General features: G+C 51.2%; 2 protein-coding genes across 3 annotated transcripts in view; both read left to right on the top strand.

The window, feature by feature from the left end:
* Window positions 1–3,931, top strand: part of LOC122385486 — a 29,458-nt gene extending 25,527 nt beyond the window's left edge. For both annotated transcript variants that reach the window (XM_043373819.1, XM_043373818.1), the window contains 6 exons: window positions 200–324; window positions 634–778; window positions 1,021–1,280; window positions 1,866–2,015; window positions 2,411–2,606; window positions 3,053–3,931. In XM_043373819.1, the coding sequence (XP_043229754.1) occupies window positions 200–324; window positions 634–778; window positions 1,021–1,280; window positions 1,866–2,015; window positions 2,411–2,606; window positions 3,053–3,181 (1,005 nt within the window). In that variant the 3' untranslated portion in view covers window positions 3,182–3,931. The remainder of the gene's footprint in view (window positions 1–199; window positions 325–633; window positions 779–1,020; window positions 1,281–1,865; window positions 2,016–2,410; window positions 2,607–3,052) is intronic.
* Window positions 3,932–9,352: 5,421 nt separating this feature from the next.
* Window positions 9,353–13,866, top strand: LOC122385495 (nose resistant to fluoxetine protein 6-like). Its single transcript, XM_043373828.1, has one exon. The coding sequence runs from the start codon at window positions 9,448–9,450 to the stop codon at window positions 11,935–11,937; it is 2,490 nt and encodes an 829-aa protein (XP_043229763.1). The 5' UTR covers window positions 9,353–9,447; the 3' UTR covers window positions 11,938–13,866.
* The last annotated feature ends 171 nt before the right edge of the window (window positions 13,867–14,037 follow it).

The raw sequence follows: 14,037 nt of genomic DNA, 5'->3' as shown, positions 1-14,037 counted from the left end.
AGGGACGTGCATCATGAACTTGTGCTTGAAGTTATTCCTTTCTGGCCGACGCGAATCAGCACCTCTGTGAGCTTCTCCCTCGAAACTTTCGAGATTGAGAAACCCTCTCTGACAGTCGGGGGGTTTCCTCATTATTCAACAGCAGGACTGCCACTTTCCCTATCCAGTGTGTAGTGACCGTGTCGCTCTCCACTTCCAGCTACCACCCGACAGGCGTGAGAAGCTCCGCAACGAGGAGCGCCTGAAGCTGCTCAAGTACTCCAATGTCATCACGGCCACCCTGGCCAGCAGCCTGGGCCACCAGCTGACCGCCGTGTTCGGAAGGTGAGGACTGGAGGACCATGGCGCGGTGAACCGCTATCTTAACCTGTGCTCGTAACCTGTGAACCGCACCGCTACCTACCTATACCTGTGCTCAAAACTGGTATCACTGAAAACGCATACTGATTTGTTAATTACCTATTACAATGTTATGTATATTTTCATTGCTGTGTTGATCTATTGCTTTGTTCGAATCGGATTTATCATTCGGCGCCTACCTTGTAAGTCAAAGTGATTGCACTGAACGAACATTGAGTACTGTTTGTTTGCCTTATCGTGTCCCTTCTGAAGTGTGTCTGGCTGCGTTTTCAGGGAGCAGAACCCGTTCACCTGCTGTATAGTGGACGAGGCTGGACAGTGTATTGAACCGGAGGCGTTCATACCGTTTGAATACGGTTTTACCAAGCTGGTACTGGTCGGCGACCACAATCAGCTGCCGCCCACGGTGATGTCAAAGGTACGTCACGTCACACGTGACGTCACTGCTTTCTGCGACTGACGTCAGCCCCAGGTAGTCATTAACCACTCCCAAGTTATGGCGTCTGTGTATATTGTGAACTCCCCCTTCCCACATCAGCCCCAGGTAGCAAATTACCGTCCTCAAAGTGACCGTGTATGCGCCTATTGCGAAGTCTCTATCCACACCCCGACCGTGTGAACCGTGTATCATCCCCTTGATTTGACCGCCTCTCCGTGCAGGTGGCCGCTGACCTCGGTCTGGGCCGCTCGCTGCTGGAGCGACTCAACACCGTGTTCGACTCGTCTCACGGCGCCTCGCCGGTGGTAATGCTGCGCCAGCAGTACCGCATGAACCTGGAGATCTGCCGATGGCCGTCGACACGCTTCTATGGCGGACAGCTGGAGACGTGCGTTCCGCCGCCGCCGGCCGCGCTGCAGAGGCTGCGACCCTACCTGCTGCTGCAGACAGCTGGGAGTACTGAGACGCGCCACCAGCAGGGGTCAGTACCCGCCACCAGCTGGTGCCACCAGCTGCGCCACCAGCTGGCAGCTGCCAGGGGTCAGCAGCAGGGGGAGAGACGGAACTGATATCGGGATGGTTAGAACTGAGACGCGCCACCAACAGGGGTTAGTAAAGGGGAAAGGGTAGAACTGGGACCGGGGTGGTTAGAACTGGAACCAGTCACCGATTGATAGAGGTCAACGGGTCAGAATGGGTCAGAGCCGAGAGTGGAAACCAGTATTGGTCACTGAGAGGTCACTGGGCCCCCGGGAGGAGAGGGGGGGGGGGGTCAGAACTGAGAGCAGACACCAGTAGGGTTCAGTGATCAGCACGGAGCCCGGGTGAGAGGTGAAGTTCAGATTTGGGTGGCCTGGGAGTAACTAAGCTTCAAGGATAACGGAGCTGGTCACAAGTTTATTGAACATTAGAAGGACATGGAAGTATAAGCTCCAGACTAGCTGCAAGTGATGAGTACAGTGCACATTACATATTACCTGTCTCAGTAAATGTGAAGGTTTCTGTCCCGTGCCAGTCACTCCCCATCTATTCGCCGTCGCTAACCGCCTTCTGTGCTCGTCCACAGTGGTTTCTCCAATGACCGCGAGGCGGCGCTGGTGGTGCGGGTGGTGGAGACCGTGGCTCGACTGTGCCCGGGCGCCCAGCGACCGTCCGTGGCCGTCATCACCCCGTACAATCACCAGAGGAAGCTCATACAGGAACAGCTCGGGCAAAGGTGGGATATAACAGTAATACACTGTTAGCACGTGCAGCAAATGCTGGAAACTTGATACTGTTTACATGATTCACACCATAATTTTTTAGAGAGATAAACAGCTGCTTCTGTGAAAAATAATTTCATTGTTTTTCCTCATCAAGGTGACGATTCCATATAAGAGCGAAGGAAGAATCTGCCTGCGCCGTCCCCAAAAAGATAGGCGTTAATGTAAGAATATCCGCATAAAAAGACATAACAAGATATACATCTGAAGGCGCTGAGGAGTGCTGATCAGTCGCAACCATCCTCTAAGCCAAGCCATCGGCATCGTTACCCTCCAAAGTCTCAATATCCGCCATTGCCGGCTGTCCGCGCCCCGCGGGCTGACCTCGCGTGTCGCCTCTGTCCGGCAGCCCGGCCAAGACGCTCGCCGTGCAGGTGGGCACAGTGGACGGATTCCAGGGCCAGGAGAGGGACGTGGTGGTCCTCTCCTTCGTGCGCTCCAACTTCGTCGGCGACCTGGGCTTCCTCGGTGACCTGCGTCGACTGAACGTGGCCCTCACCCGCGCCAAGAACTGCCTCTACATCTGCGGCGACCTCGGAACGCTGGTGAGTGTCGGCCCGGACGGGCGCAGAGGCTGTATGTCTGTCGAACGCGACTCTGTCTGTAGATCCTCTGTTTTCATGTCTGTGTGTATGTCTGCTTGTCTGTCATCCGTTTGTATGTCTGTCTATCTGTGTGTCTTCCCACTTTGTTACATGCTGATGTTGTCATGAAGTGTTTTTTTTTCAACGCTTGAACACCTGACAAATTATATCGCTATTGCAATGCATTTGATTGTAGATGCTTGATATGTTTACGTTTGCTGACATATTGAGCATGGTGCGACTTTGTACTCGTCGTGTTGATTGCTTTTATAACCTGTCTGATTTTCTGCCTATCAGATCGTCGCATTATAGCTTGCACCTTTTACCACCTTTCCGTGTGCTTGCACTTGTAGAGCCAGTCACTGCAATGGCATTTTATGTCACCTTGTGCCACTGTTTTATTTCAGTCCAAGAATGCCGACTGGAACGAGCTTATTAAGGACGCATATGCCCGACAACTGGTGGTCAAGGACACCAGCGGACTACAAAATCATCCTCAGCTGCTGGAGCGCTTTCTGCTTCTGAGGGCAACATAACACTCAGGTTCGCATACTCGCCGATAGGTGGCACCGCCAGCGGCCAACCGCGCTGAACAAATCAAACACTGACGTGAGACGGACGCGGCAGTCTGGCCTGTTTCGTTCAGCGTTGCTTTCATCGTACCTGAAGGCTGTGATGGGAACGGTGCGCGTGCTGTGGAGGGTCCCGTCCTTCGGTGTCGGCGGGTGGTTGGACTCCATTTGGTTTGGTTCGGTCTCGGGAGAAGACGAGGGAGTGGACACGCTCCTAACAGTGATATCAGAGTTCGGTACTCGGTCAGGTGAACTCGTCAGTACTCTGTTTCTGCCAGGTACGCCCGCAGATGTGATAGTCGAGAGCAGTGATTGAGACTTTTTCAAGTGTTACTGTTCCTGGTCAATGTGCTCGGCCTTCATGAAGTGTATGATGTTGACATAATTAGTGTATTTGATACAATCCTGAGCTTCGTTTATGTGGCGTGTGGCCTAGTGATTTTATTTTTGAATGCAACCTTGCAGGATACTGAACCTAGGAGGAGCCATGTAACTCAAAGTGTTAGCGGTGACACGTTGGATGTGATTTGGAAGTGCCTGGTACCGGGATGGACCTCCGCTCTGGCCGGGAGGCCGCCCAGTCTTTGGTGTCGGTTGGTGACAGCCCCGGTAACGTTAGAGACTTTTCTAACGGAATGGTGGCAGGATGTTCGTCTTTGGTCGTGGGTGAAAACGGCAGGGGATGCGATGAAATACAGAATGAATCATGCGTCATATCTACGTTTTAATCTGTCATGGTCCCTTACCAATCATCTCTTTTTACCAGGAGAATGAGAAATGAGAATTCAAAGAAAGCACATGCAACTTAATTCTTGATAGGCTGCTTGACTTCACTCGTCATGTGAATCTACGATATATTTAATCGCTTCATTGAACAATAAAGCCTTCCTGAACCAGACTATCAGCTTTGAGGATGCAACCAAGCCGTTTATCTGTATCGATAACCCGGGCATTAGCCGTAATCCCTAACAGGAGGCCGTGTAGTCACCGCTCATCAGTCGGCATCTCGTGTGGAGTTCATTGACCTTCACGTGGGCAGCTGAGTCAGCCTTTTATCGGAGACTGGTGCCTTGACTAGGACACCAGTGGCATGCGTTGTTTGAACAGGATTAGGGGGACTACAGTTAAATTGATACCGTTGTTATACGCATGTTGGTGTATCTGCTATCGGTATCAATAAGAGACCGAGGCATAAGTGAGTAAATTTCAGTGTAAAGTGTACTTACTACTTGGATTGGTTCTGATCAGTCGTTTTGAAATGTTCGATGCCGTGCTGCTCATTTCGTGCTATACCCGGCACCCATGATGTGCTCTAAGTAGTGTATGCTTGTTTTCCCAACAAAGCCATATAACTGTGAGGGGGGCTTAGGCCGGTCCTGTAGGCCCTTCGTTACCTCCCCTCCGGATCTCTACTCTACTCTACAGGATCAGTGGTCGGCCGGGACGTCTCCCAGCCTTTTACCCGTCTGCCACCCGGGCCACTGTCCTCTGAACTAAATGTACTAAACTATGCATCGTGGTTCAGGTGAATAACTCCGCCATTTTGGGGCACACGCGGTTTGTAGCGAACCCTGGGTTTGGAGCTAAGCTCCTGAGCCACAATGACTAACTGGGCACCGAATGAATCTGACTCCGCTCAACCTCCGTTCTCCTCCGACTCAACCCATCTCCAAATGCATCTGGTCAATTCAAACCCCATTTATTGTAAAACCGAACATCACAAAGGACTGCGAAGTATTCGTATGTTATTCCTATTTGCATATAGTTATAACGCGAATGGATAGTCGTGCACTGACTCCTCCTCCCAATATTCCAAATAAAGCCAGCCACAAACGTGCTCGGGTTCAGAGTGCACCGCCCTTGGCCCACTGTGCTTGTCATCTCAGTGGCTATGGTGACCTTGGGTCGAGACAGCGCCCTCCAGTAAGCGAGCTACACAGATGAGCGATTTAAACGGGTTGGACGCCACGTTAAATGATGACGCGGCATAATAAGAGTAGGTACATACGACTCGCCAGTACACCCACAATCGGTTCCTCTCGCACATGTCAGTTATGCCGAATGCCTAATTCCTAATTGATCACCGCATTACAAAGTCTAATTCAGCGTCATAAAGATAACGAAGCATTTATTGTTAATTAATGATATTTGATCCGCCACTAGCTTGTGTAACTCTAACTAGACCTCTACAAGCATGACATTATTGATCTATGAGAGCCTTTCCAACAAATTTGAACTTCTTCAATACATTTCATATAAATACTATCTTAAATTACAAATGTGTTTTGCCAATAGTTCCAACACTGTTCCGTACGCTTCTGGCCTGCGCTTTCTAGTTTTGACGTAATTTAGCCGGCTAATACCAATGTGAGCTTCTTCAATCGCCTGATTCATCTCGGTAATCGCACACGTCTGGTGAGAACGACGACCGTGGGTGGTGACCGTTTCTGTTTGTGTATTACTTTGGTTTAGCCTTTTTGCCTGTCTCGTCCTTGCCGTGAGAGTCCGGGTCTGGAGGTGACGTCCAGGGTCAGACCGAGTCGTGTTGGATCTGATCCTCACTGCCGTGATGCGTATCCTAAAGCCAAGGTCGACCCGCCTAAACATTTTACTGGTCGCAAAAAAAGCGTTGAGGGCGGCCCGTGCCACCAGCGGCTGGAAGGTCACAACATCACTTCCCGTCTGTCTGGGGCGGTTTTTTGTCGTGGATCTTTGTTCACCGGCCGGCTGCGGCCCCTTGGTGCGCACGTCGCCTGACAATCGGCCAACCGGATCAAACTGGAATGCTGAATTTGGTGTTGCTCGACTTCACTATGTGCTAGATTTGAATCGACCACGTTAAGAGTTTTTCTCAGCTATGGATATTCTTTACATCACCCGACATCACGCTGACAATGGATTTACACAGCATTGTTACGGATTACTGAAAAGGAAGCATCGATTAAAGCTGATTATTTAAATGGGTTTCATACAGACTGTGTCTCAATATGGCCGAAGGATGGTGCCTCAGTTAAGGCAGTAACAGTGACTTTTGTTTGATCCTCACTGTCTAGACGCAAACCTTGATGTCATGGCCGATTCGATAAAAAACGTCCTACCAGCCGCAAAACGACATCGAGAGCGGCCCGCTTGCCGTACAAAAAGTGGCGAGTGAAAGTACAGATGTGGAGGTCACCACTTCTTACCCCGTCTGTCTCGGGTGTTTTTGTGGTCGCAGATCTCTGTTAACTGGCTGACGCGGCTCTTTGTGATAAGAAGAATCGACACAGCATTTGATTATACCGTTTTTCTCCAGACGCGAATTTACATAGTAAAATTCAATTAAGGCATGTGCCAGGAGCAAAACTTTTCTGTCTCCGGCCGCGGGTAGATCAAATTTTTAATGTTTCCCAAGCATACGAGGGATCTAACCTTTATGAATTTTAATTTTAATTTTAATCTTTGACAACCAACAATATCTAAATCGTGTGGAAAGAAAATCGTTGTAAATCACGGTAAACTACGCGGCCATTATAAGGAAGATCATCTCTCTAGAAATGAATGTAGAAGCTCTATATTTTGTGCAATTAATCCTTAACTTCGTGGGTATTTCAAGACATAACAAGGTTTCAACTTTGAACAGACTTTGATCAATTAAGGACACTTTTGTAAACGTCAAGTAGGAAATGTGTCGCCCGTTTCACTGCAGTGCGTATGTCAGATTATTCGTCCATTCTTTCGGCATACTCGCAATTCTCAGACAGTCACCTCACCGTGTCACAGAAGCATTCTCCTCTTTCACTCAGTTCACGCACGTACATCTGCACCTTTCACTCATCCAAGTGCAATCACCACACAAGCAAACAGACTGACTAATTCTCATTTTTGATCCGATCTCACCTCTCATTCTACACTCTTACTCCCACACAGTTGCATTCTCCACATTTTAACTCTCACATGCCACACCCTTTTTTTACTCTCACATGCAATTTACACATCCTCAATTCCAGACAGCCTCAGTTTCAGAGACAGCCCGCACACCCACACTTCACTCTCAACTATATTAGCCGTTTTCACGACGGGCAATTTGGCGAAAAGATCTAATTTGATCAAATCCGTACCACATCTCCTTTACAGCAAATATTTTAATATTTTTGAATTCATTGGTGTTTTTAGTTGATGGTCTGATAGTTTGACAAAGAAGGCATATAAATAATCAGCGCTACCTTAGTTAATAGCTACGAAGAAACACCTTTAATCTAATTTGACCATCAATTATGACAAATTGTGAACCAAATGTGTACCCGATGGCCGTCGTAAAAACGGCTATTGTCAACTATATCGTATTTGCTCATTCACACAGCATATTTGCAACTCGCAAGCTGCATTTCGGTTTTCTTAGTGTTGCTATTTTTATTGCAGTCATCGCAAACTTTTGCCTATCAATTTTGGCTGCTGGCTTGGCTCGTTTGTTCCCAGAAGTTCGGATATTGAGCGGAGTAAATTGAATAAATTTAGAATGGCTCAATCGACCGTTCTTTCAAGATCAATTCGGTGGGGGCGTCTAACAGCTGCAGCCGTCTGATTTACACAGTTTAAGATTTACAAAATCACGTACTGAGCAAGCGCACTGGATTTACAGCAGGCCGTTTCGCCAAATGCAGTTTAAGTCTTACGTTAGCGGCGTATCCTCATACCAGCAAGAATGAAAAACGTTTTTTTAGACTTACTGTTAGCCGTTTGTTTAAACAGTTTAAGATTTACAAAACCACGTACTAACAAGCGATTCCGGCGACTTTACGGGCAGGGCGTTTCACTAGATAATGCAGTTTAAGGCTTACGTACCTAATGGCGTGCCTGACACCTACCGGGAGAAAAACGTTGTTCAGCCGAATTTCACTTGAAAGAACGTTCCCGGCCGATTAGCACCATTATGTGAGGGGGGCTTAGGCCGGTCCTGTAGGCCCTTCGTTACCTCCCCTCCGGATCTCTACTCTACTCTACAGGATCAGTGGTCGGCCGGGACGTCTCCCAGCCTTTTACCCGTCTGCCACCCGGGCCACTGTCCTCTGAACTAAATGTACTAAACTATGCATCGTGGTTCAGGTGAATAACTCCGCCATTTTGGGGCACACGCGGTTTGTAGCGAACCCTGGGTTTGGAGCTAAGCTCCTGAGCCACAATGACTAACTGGGCACCGAATGAATCTGACTCCGCTCAACCTCCGTTCTCCTCCGACTCAACCCATCTCCAAATGCATCTGGTCAATTCAAACCCCATTTATTGTAAAACCGAACATCACAAAGGACTGCGCATTGAATTGGATCCGAGACGACCGATTATTTCCGTTTCCGCAAGTTTCTACCCTATCACTACCCTAACGGTTACCGACGCGCGAAACTACCTACGAACCTCCACCCCGGTGCTCCTATCCTAACTATGGGATGTGCTTTGAGCCCAGCATCAATTCCTGCGTGACAGGAACCTACCTCGAGCCAGGTGAGCCAGCAGCAGAGAGCAGTCGGGGGCTCGATGTCCGTACCGGACGGCAGTCAGACACCAAGAGCCCCGATCTCCTCTCCCCTGCTTTCGTCTCGTCCCTCGCCCGAGTAGGCCACGCCCACATCAGCCGCCTCGAGGCCATAGATGGCGGCCGATGTGCCCGTGCGGTTCCCGCCGCGCTGGCCTCCTTTCAGACCCCTGCCTAAATATCCCACGCGTACAATTTTAACAACAAAACCAAGGTAAACTAAAACGGACACTGACTCAAACTAATCACCAAGCTGGTACGGCCGCTCTCCCGCTCCCCTACATAAACCAAGGTAAACTAAAACGGACACTGACTCAAACTAATCACCAAGCTGGTACGGCCGCTCTCCCGCTCCCCTACATAACCCTGCACATTGCGCATTTCGCATTTTGCCCTGCACACAGTGCCATATCTTATAACCCATAAAGTACAACCGCTTCTTCAGTTTTCCGATGTCAGCAAAGGGTGACGAATTCACGTCGTCCTTTCTCCCCGGATGCACAGATGCCGCATGCGGCATGTGTCAACGACCTTTCTATCGGAACTGCAGATAGGACACTGATCGAATCCCGCCCCGGCCTGATATCGCTGGTTATCGCCTCGGCTCGTCGCCACCACCCAGTATGGGGCTGCACGGTCTGCCAGTCTGACGTTCGGTAGACTGAAGCCAAGACAGTGCGCTGGTAGCGTTGTTCGTATTCATTCAGTGACCTCGGTGACGATGGAGTCTAGGTTACTGGCCGGACTGCTAGTTGTTGCGGTGGCTGTGAAGGGTGGGGCGGCCGGTTGGGCGCAGGTGCATCCACTGCCGCTCGGCTGCCCCGCAGCCCGGGTGTACGCTCATCTACCGGAATCGACAATCTCTCGCCTGGTGGAGCATGTGTGCGTTCCTCCGCAAGTGGAGGGATCAGAAACGGAGTTGGAGCGTCAGCTGGAGCGCGAGGAGCATTCAAAGTCAAGACATCCTCTGCTGCCCGGCGCGCTGCAGCTAGAGACGGATGAGACTGAAACTTGGAATGTGGCGAGAATGGGACACGATCATCTGAAACGCCTCGAGTACCGTGTCCATGATGATTCCCGGTTGGAAGACAGAGCTCGTGACACACTCGCCCAGACGACCTGGCACGGGTGGATAGCGCCGACTCAGGATGCAGTACCGGGAGAACTCTGTCGAAACCACAGTCGTATCTACGCTGAGGAACTGAGTAATCGGCTGAGGCCGCAGCTATGGGCCCTCCGGATGGCCGACGCGTCCGGCAAGTTCCCCGATGGTCTCCTGTACGGTAACACGAACCTGCTCGGCTCATGGGACGGCTGCCGCTCGGTACGTGTACACCTGAACGCCTCGGATCACCCGGACCTTGCGCAGCTCGACTTCTCAGGCCAGGTCTGTTCGGCCGTGATCTCAAGCAGTCCCAGCGTTACCGACGGATTGAGTCTGGTTCCAGCACTTCCCATCCTGGCCGGACTTGGTCTCGCGCCGCCGGCCGTGCGCTACGCCTACTGCGTGCCGTCCTCCTGTGATACTGAGGACGTGAGCGTCTCCCTGACAGAGTCGCTCGGCGGGAGCGGTCTGACGGCGACCGTCAGCGACTGCCACGCCGAGGGAGAGTCGGCTGACCTGGACGCCGGCGACTGGGCGCTGGTGGTCGTGCTGGCGCTGGTCGCTGTAACTCTGCTCGTCTGCACAGCTCTGGACGTGGCAGCGGCGCACGAACTGCGCTTGCCACTCCCGCGGCGGCGCAGCAACCCTCTACCCGTGTACCGAGGCTCGGTGCCGCCGCCGCCGTCGCGTGCCGGCACCCTCGTGCGCGCCTTCTCGCTGTACGACAGTGTGCCACGTCTGCTGAACACCGCCAAAGACCCTCGCACAATCGGGTGCCTGCACGGGATCCGCTTTCTCACTATGGCCTGGATCATTCTTGGGCACATTTACGCCATCGGTCTATACCTGTTACCGGTGAGCAACATGGGGAAGCTAGCCGAGTTCATCGAGCCGCTGCCGTTCCAGGTGATCGTGAACGCCATGCCGGCGGTGGACACGTTCCTGGTGGTCAGCGGAGCGATGGTGTCGCTCGGACTGGCGCGCGAGGCCGGCGCCGGCCGGCCGGTCGGACTCCGCCAGCTACCGGCGCTATACCTGCACCGTCTGCTGCGATTGACGCCGCTCTACGCAGCCGTCATCTGGTTCACGGCCACCCTGCTGCGTCACATCGGCAGCGGGACGTTCACCACAGTCAACTTCGCCGCCTTCGGCATCACCGGCTGTCAAGAGTCGTGGTGGCACAACTTGCTCTACATCAACAACTTCTTTCCCAACGACGAGACGGTGTGCATCGACCAGTCCTGGTACCTGGCGCTCGACATGCAGCTGTTCCTGGTGGCCCCACTGCTGGTTCTCCCGGTGCTCCGCTGGCCACGTGCCGGCTGGCTGCCGTTTGGATTCATCTCGCTGGCCTCCGTTGTGATCCCGGGAGTCATCACCTACGTGAAGGACCTGCCGCCAACTCTGCTCAACCTCAACCGGCGCGCCACCGATCCGGACGTGATGGCCGACTTCACGCTGCTGGTGTATAACGCGCCGTGGTCGCGGGCGGCCCCTTACCTGATCGGCCTGGCGCTGGGTCTGATGCTGGTGGATCCCGAGCCACCGAAGCGCCCTTCACGGCTGGTCTGCGGTCTACTCTGGGCTCTCTCCACGGCAGTGGCTCTGCTGGTTGTGCTCGGTATGTGGAAATACAACAGTGAACCCGACTCAGAGTGGACGCCGGCCGTGGCTGTGTCGTACGCGGCGCTCCACCGGCCTGCCTGGGGTCTCTGCATCGCCTGGGTGATCTGGGCCTGCGCCAAGGGTCGTGGTGGTCCTGTGAACGCTCTACTCTCTCACCCTGTGTGGTGGCCGCTCTCGCGACTGACGTACGCTACTTACCTCACCTCCATCCAGTTGATGGTCTGGTATGTCAGTCAGGCGCGCGAACCAGTGGCCGGCAGCCATCTTTGGCTCGTGTTCTGGTTCCTGGCCGACCTAGTCGTCAACGTGGCGATCGCAGCCGTGTTCTCCCTGGCGTTTGAGTGGCCGGCGGCGGCGCTGGAGAAGGCAGCGAGAAAGCGAGCCGCTGCCACCAAGGAACCCGAACCAGCGAATGAAAACCCGTCGAACGGAGACAGCATGATTCGCGTACTGAGTTTGTCCAGGCGTGACTTTCAGTGACGAACAGTAATGTGATCATGGCTGTTATATTACAAGACAAAGCTGGCGTTTGTATATGACGGTATGGACCATTGGCTGAAGCGAGATGGCACTGTCTGGCGATGTGTCGGTGTATGCTGTATCCAGCAAAATGAACTTACTTTATGCAGGGTCGTTACATTGAGAGTATGTTGCAAGCTCAAGAATGTCATTCGTCCGATCACTCGGGTGAACTCGTTGAGCGTTGAGTGAATTTAGATGAGTGATCAGAGAGGATATTAACCGCTACGTTTTCAGATACGTCTCCTCTCTGCGATTTTTCTCTCTTTTGAATTTGGTGCATACCATCAGCATCGTTTCATCGGTATCATGCTCTGAACCGGTGCCAAGTCATGTGGACCATGAACCATGGAGCCAAGGTGAGCTGCAAAGATACCTACTAGGAAGTCGTTTTTTTCCGTATAGCACTGCAACCGTATGTAAGTACCTACGTAGGTAAATTAGTCGGTGGGCTGGACGTGACAGGCCAGAAGTGGTGGTGCCGAGCTGGATGGGATTTGTCGTGTAAAACGAGCTGGCACACCCTCGAACCTGAATGTGTTGCGGGTTCTTTATAGACTACCGGCTAATGCATGTTTGCTTGGTTCTGGTAACACAATGCGGGCTAATTAGGCGTCCTGCTTTATTGATGATTCACGCTCAACGAACGTACGTGTATACCCGGCACGCGATAGTTAGCATTTGTTTTTTTTGTGTGTGTGTGTGTCGTGTAATGTTCGCTCGGGAGAGATTCTATCATCGTTATAATGCCCTAATCGAGTGTTTTGCATGTCGCACATCCTCTTCCGCTTCTGGTAGAGCTTATCGCGCCAGTTGTATCGGCACAAAGTTGCCTTTAGTGCCGTTTTGCAGTTATCTAACTGCAAAATAAAATAAGGGCTCCGATGGATTATGCTGTTACTAGTCAGTAAAAACGAATAAGGTATTTCACGCCAGTAACGTATTATATAAGCGTAACTAGTGTGAATCATTCTTGTTTACTGATGCCTTTGTCCCAGTACAACAATTCTATCATGCAAATGGTAATGAGTCAATTGGTGTGTAACGGAGTGATCGGTCTTTAGGCTCGAGCGAAAACTGTTAACTTCTCTGCTGACGGAAGAAAAGTTTACTCAGATTTTCAAACAACCTCGCCCCCCCCCCCCAAACAACCTCAAACAGTTTTTTAGACTCCATGCAAACAAATGCTTTCAACCTTTAGGGGTGTGTAAAAGGGGCTATAACGACATGTGGTGTAAGCACATTTTTAAGTTGTGATGCGATTGGGCTGTGTCTGGGATTTATAGGTTTTGGATTTAGGTTTAGTTATTGGGTCTTGGATTTGTCTCAAAATAAGCTTGATGTATGCATTTCGTGACTGTAGGCCGAACCACCTAATTCGCTATGGTGGTCGGAAATCGGACTGTATTTGACCCGACTCTGCAATATCTTGAAAACTAAGAAAGATAGAAAGACTCATAAAACGCGTAATAAACGTGCCCTCCACATTGTCAAACAATACGTCATTAAATTTATTAGTTAGCCGCGCAGAGGTTGACTATAAGACGTTATGCTTCCCTACGTCAGCGGTCTGATCTTACCTCAAAATGCGATGGCAAAAAGTCCACTCGGAATCGAGTGTCACGCATTCCATCTACCCCCGACGCATTTCGAGCCATCGCAAGAAAAGAAACATCACACAGGATGGCCATTCCGTTCATTCGGACGGGGAGGGCTACCAAAATATACAGGAAGACTCTTGAGATTATAACCATTGCTCATAACAGCCGATTCTTACACATGTCCCTTTAGAGGCGATTATTTCATGATAACCTCCGCCAAGACACATAAGTCTGGTACCTATCTTTCGTGTAGGTACACGGAAGACGCGGTATCTGTAACTGCGGTGAATCGATAAGCCTTTATCAGCATACCCGTATGCCTACGTCGCTCGTTTGAATCGTCTTCAGAGGCGACAAGCGGAAGCAATAGCAGCTGCCGGGGACAGTGAAGTGCTAGATAGGTTCAAAACTCAAATGACTTTACATCCCGTCAGAATTCGGCACGTTCCCTGAGGGTTCT

The sequence above is a fragment of the Amphibalanus amphitrite genome, unplaced genomic scaffold (assembly GCF_019059575.1).
Source record: "Amphibalanus amphitrite isolate SeventyFive unplaced genomic scaffold, NRLGWU_Aamphi_draft 000220F_arrow, whole genome shotgun sequence".
NCBI classification, from domain to species: domain Eukaryota; kingdom Metazoa; phylum Arthropoda; class Thecostraca; order Balanomorpha; family Balanidae; genus Amphibalanus; species Amphibalanus amphitrite.
This window is presented reverse-complemented; position numbering and strand designations above follow the sequence as displayed.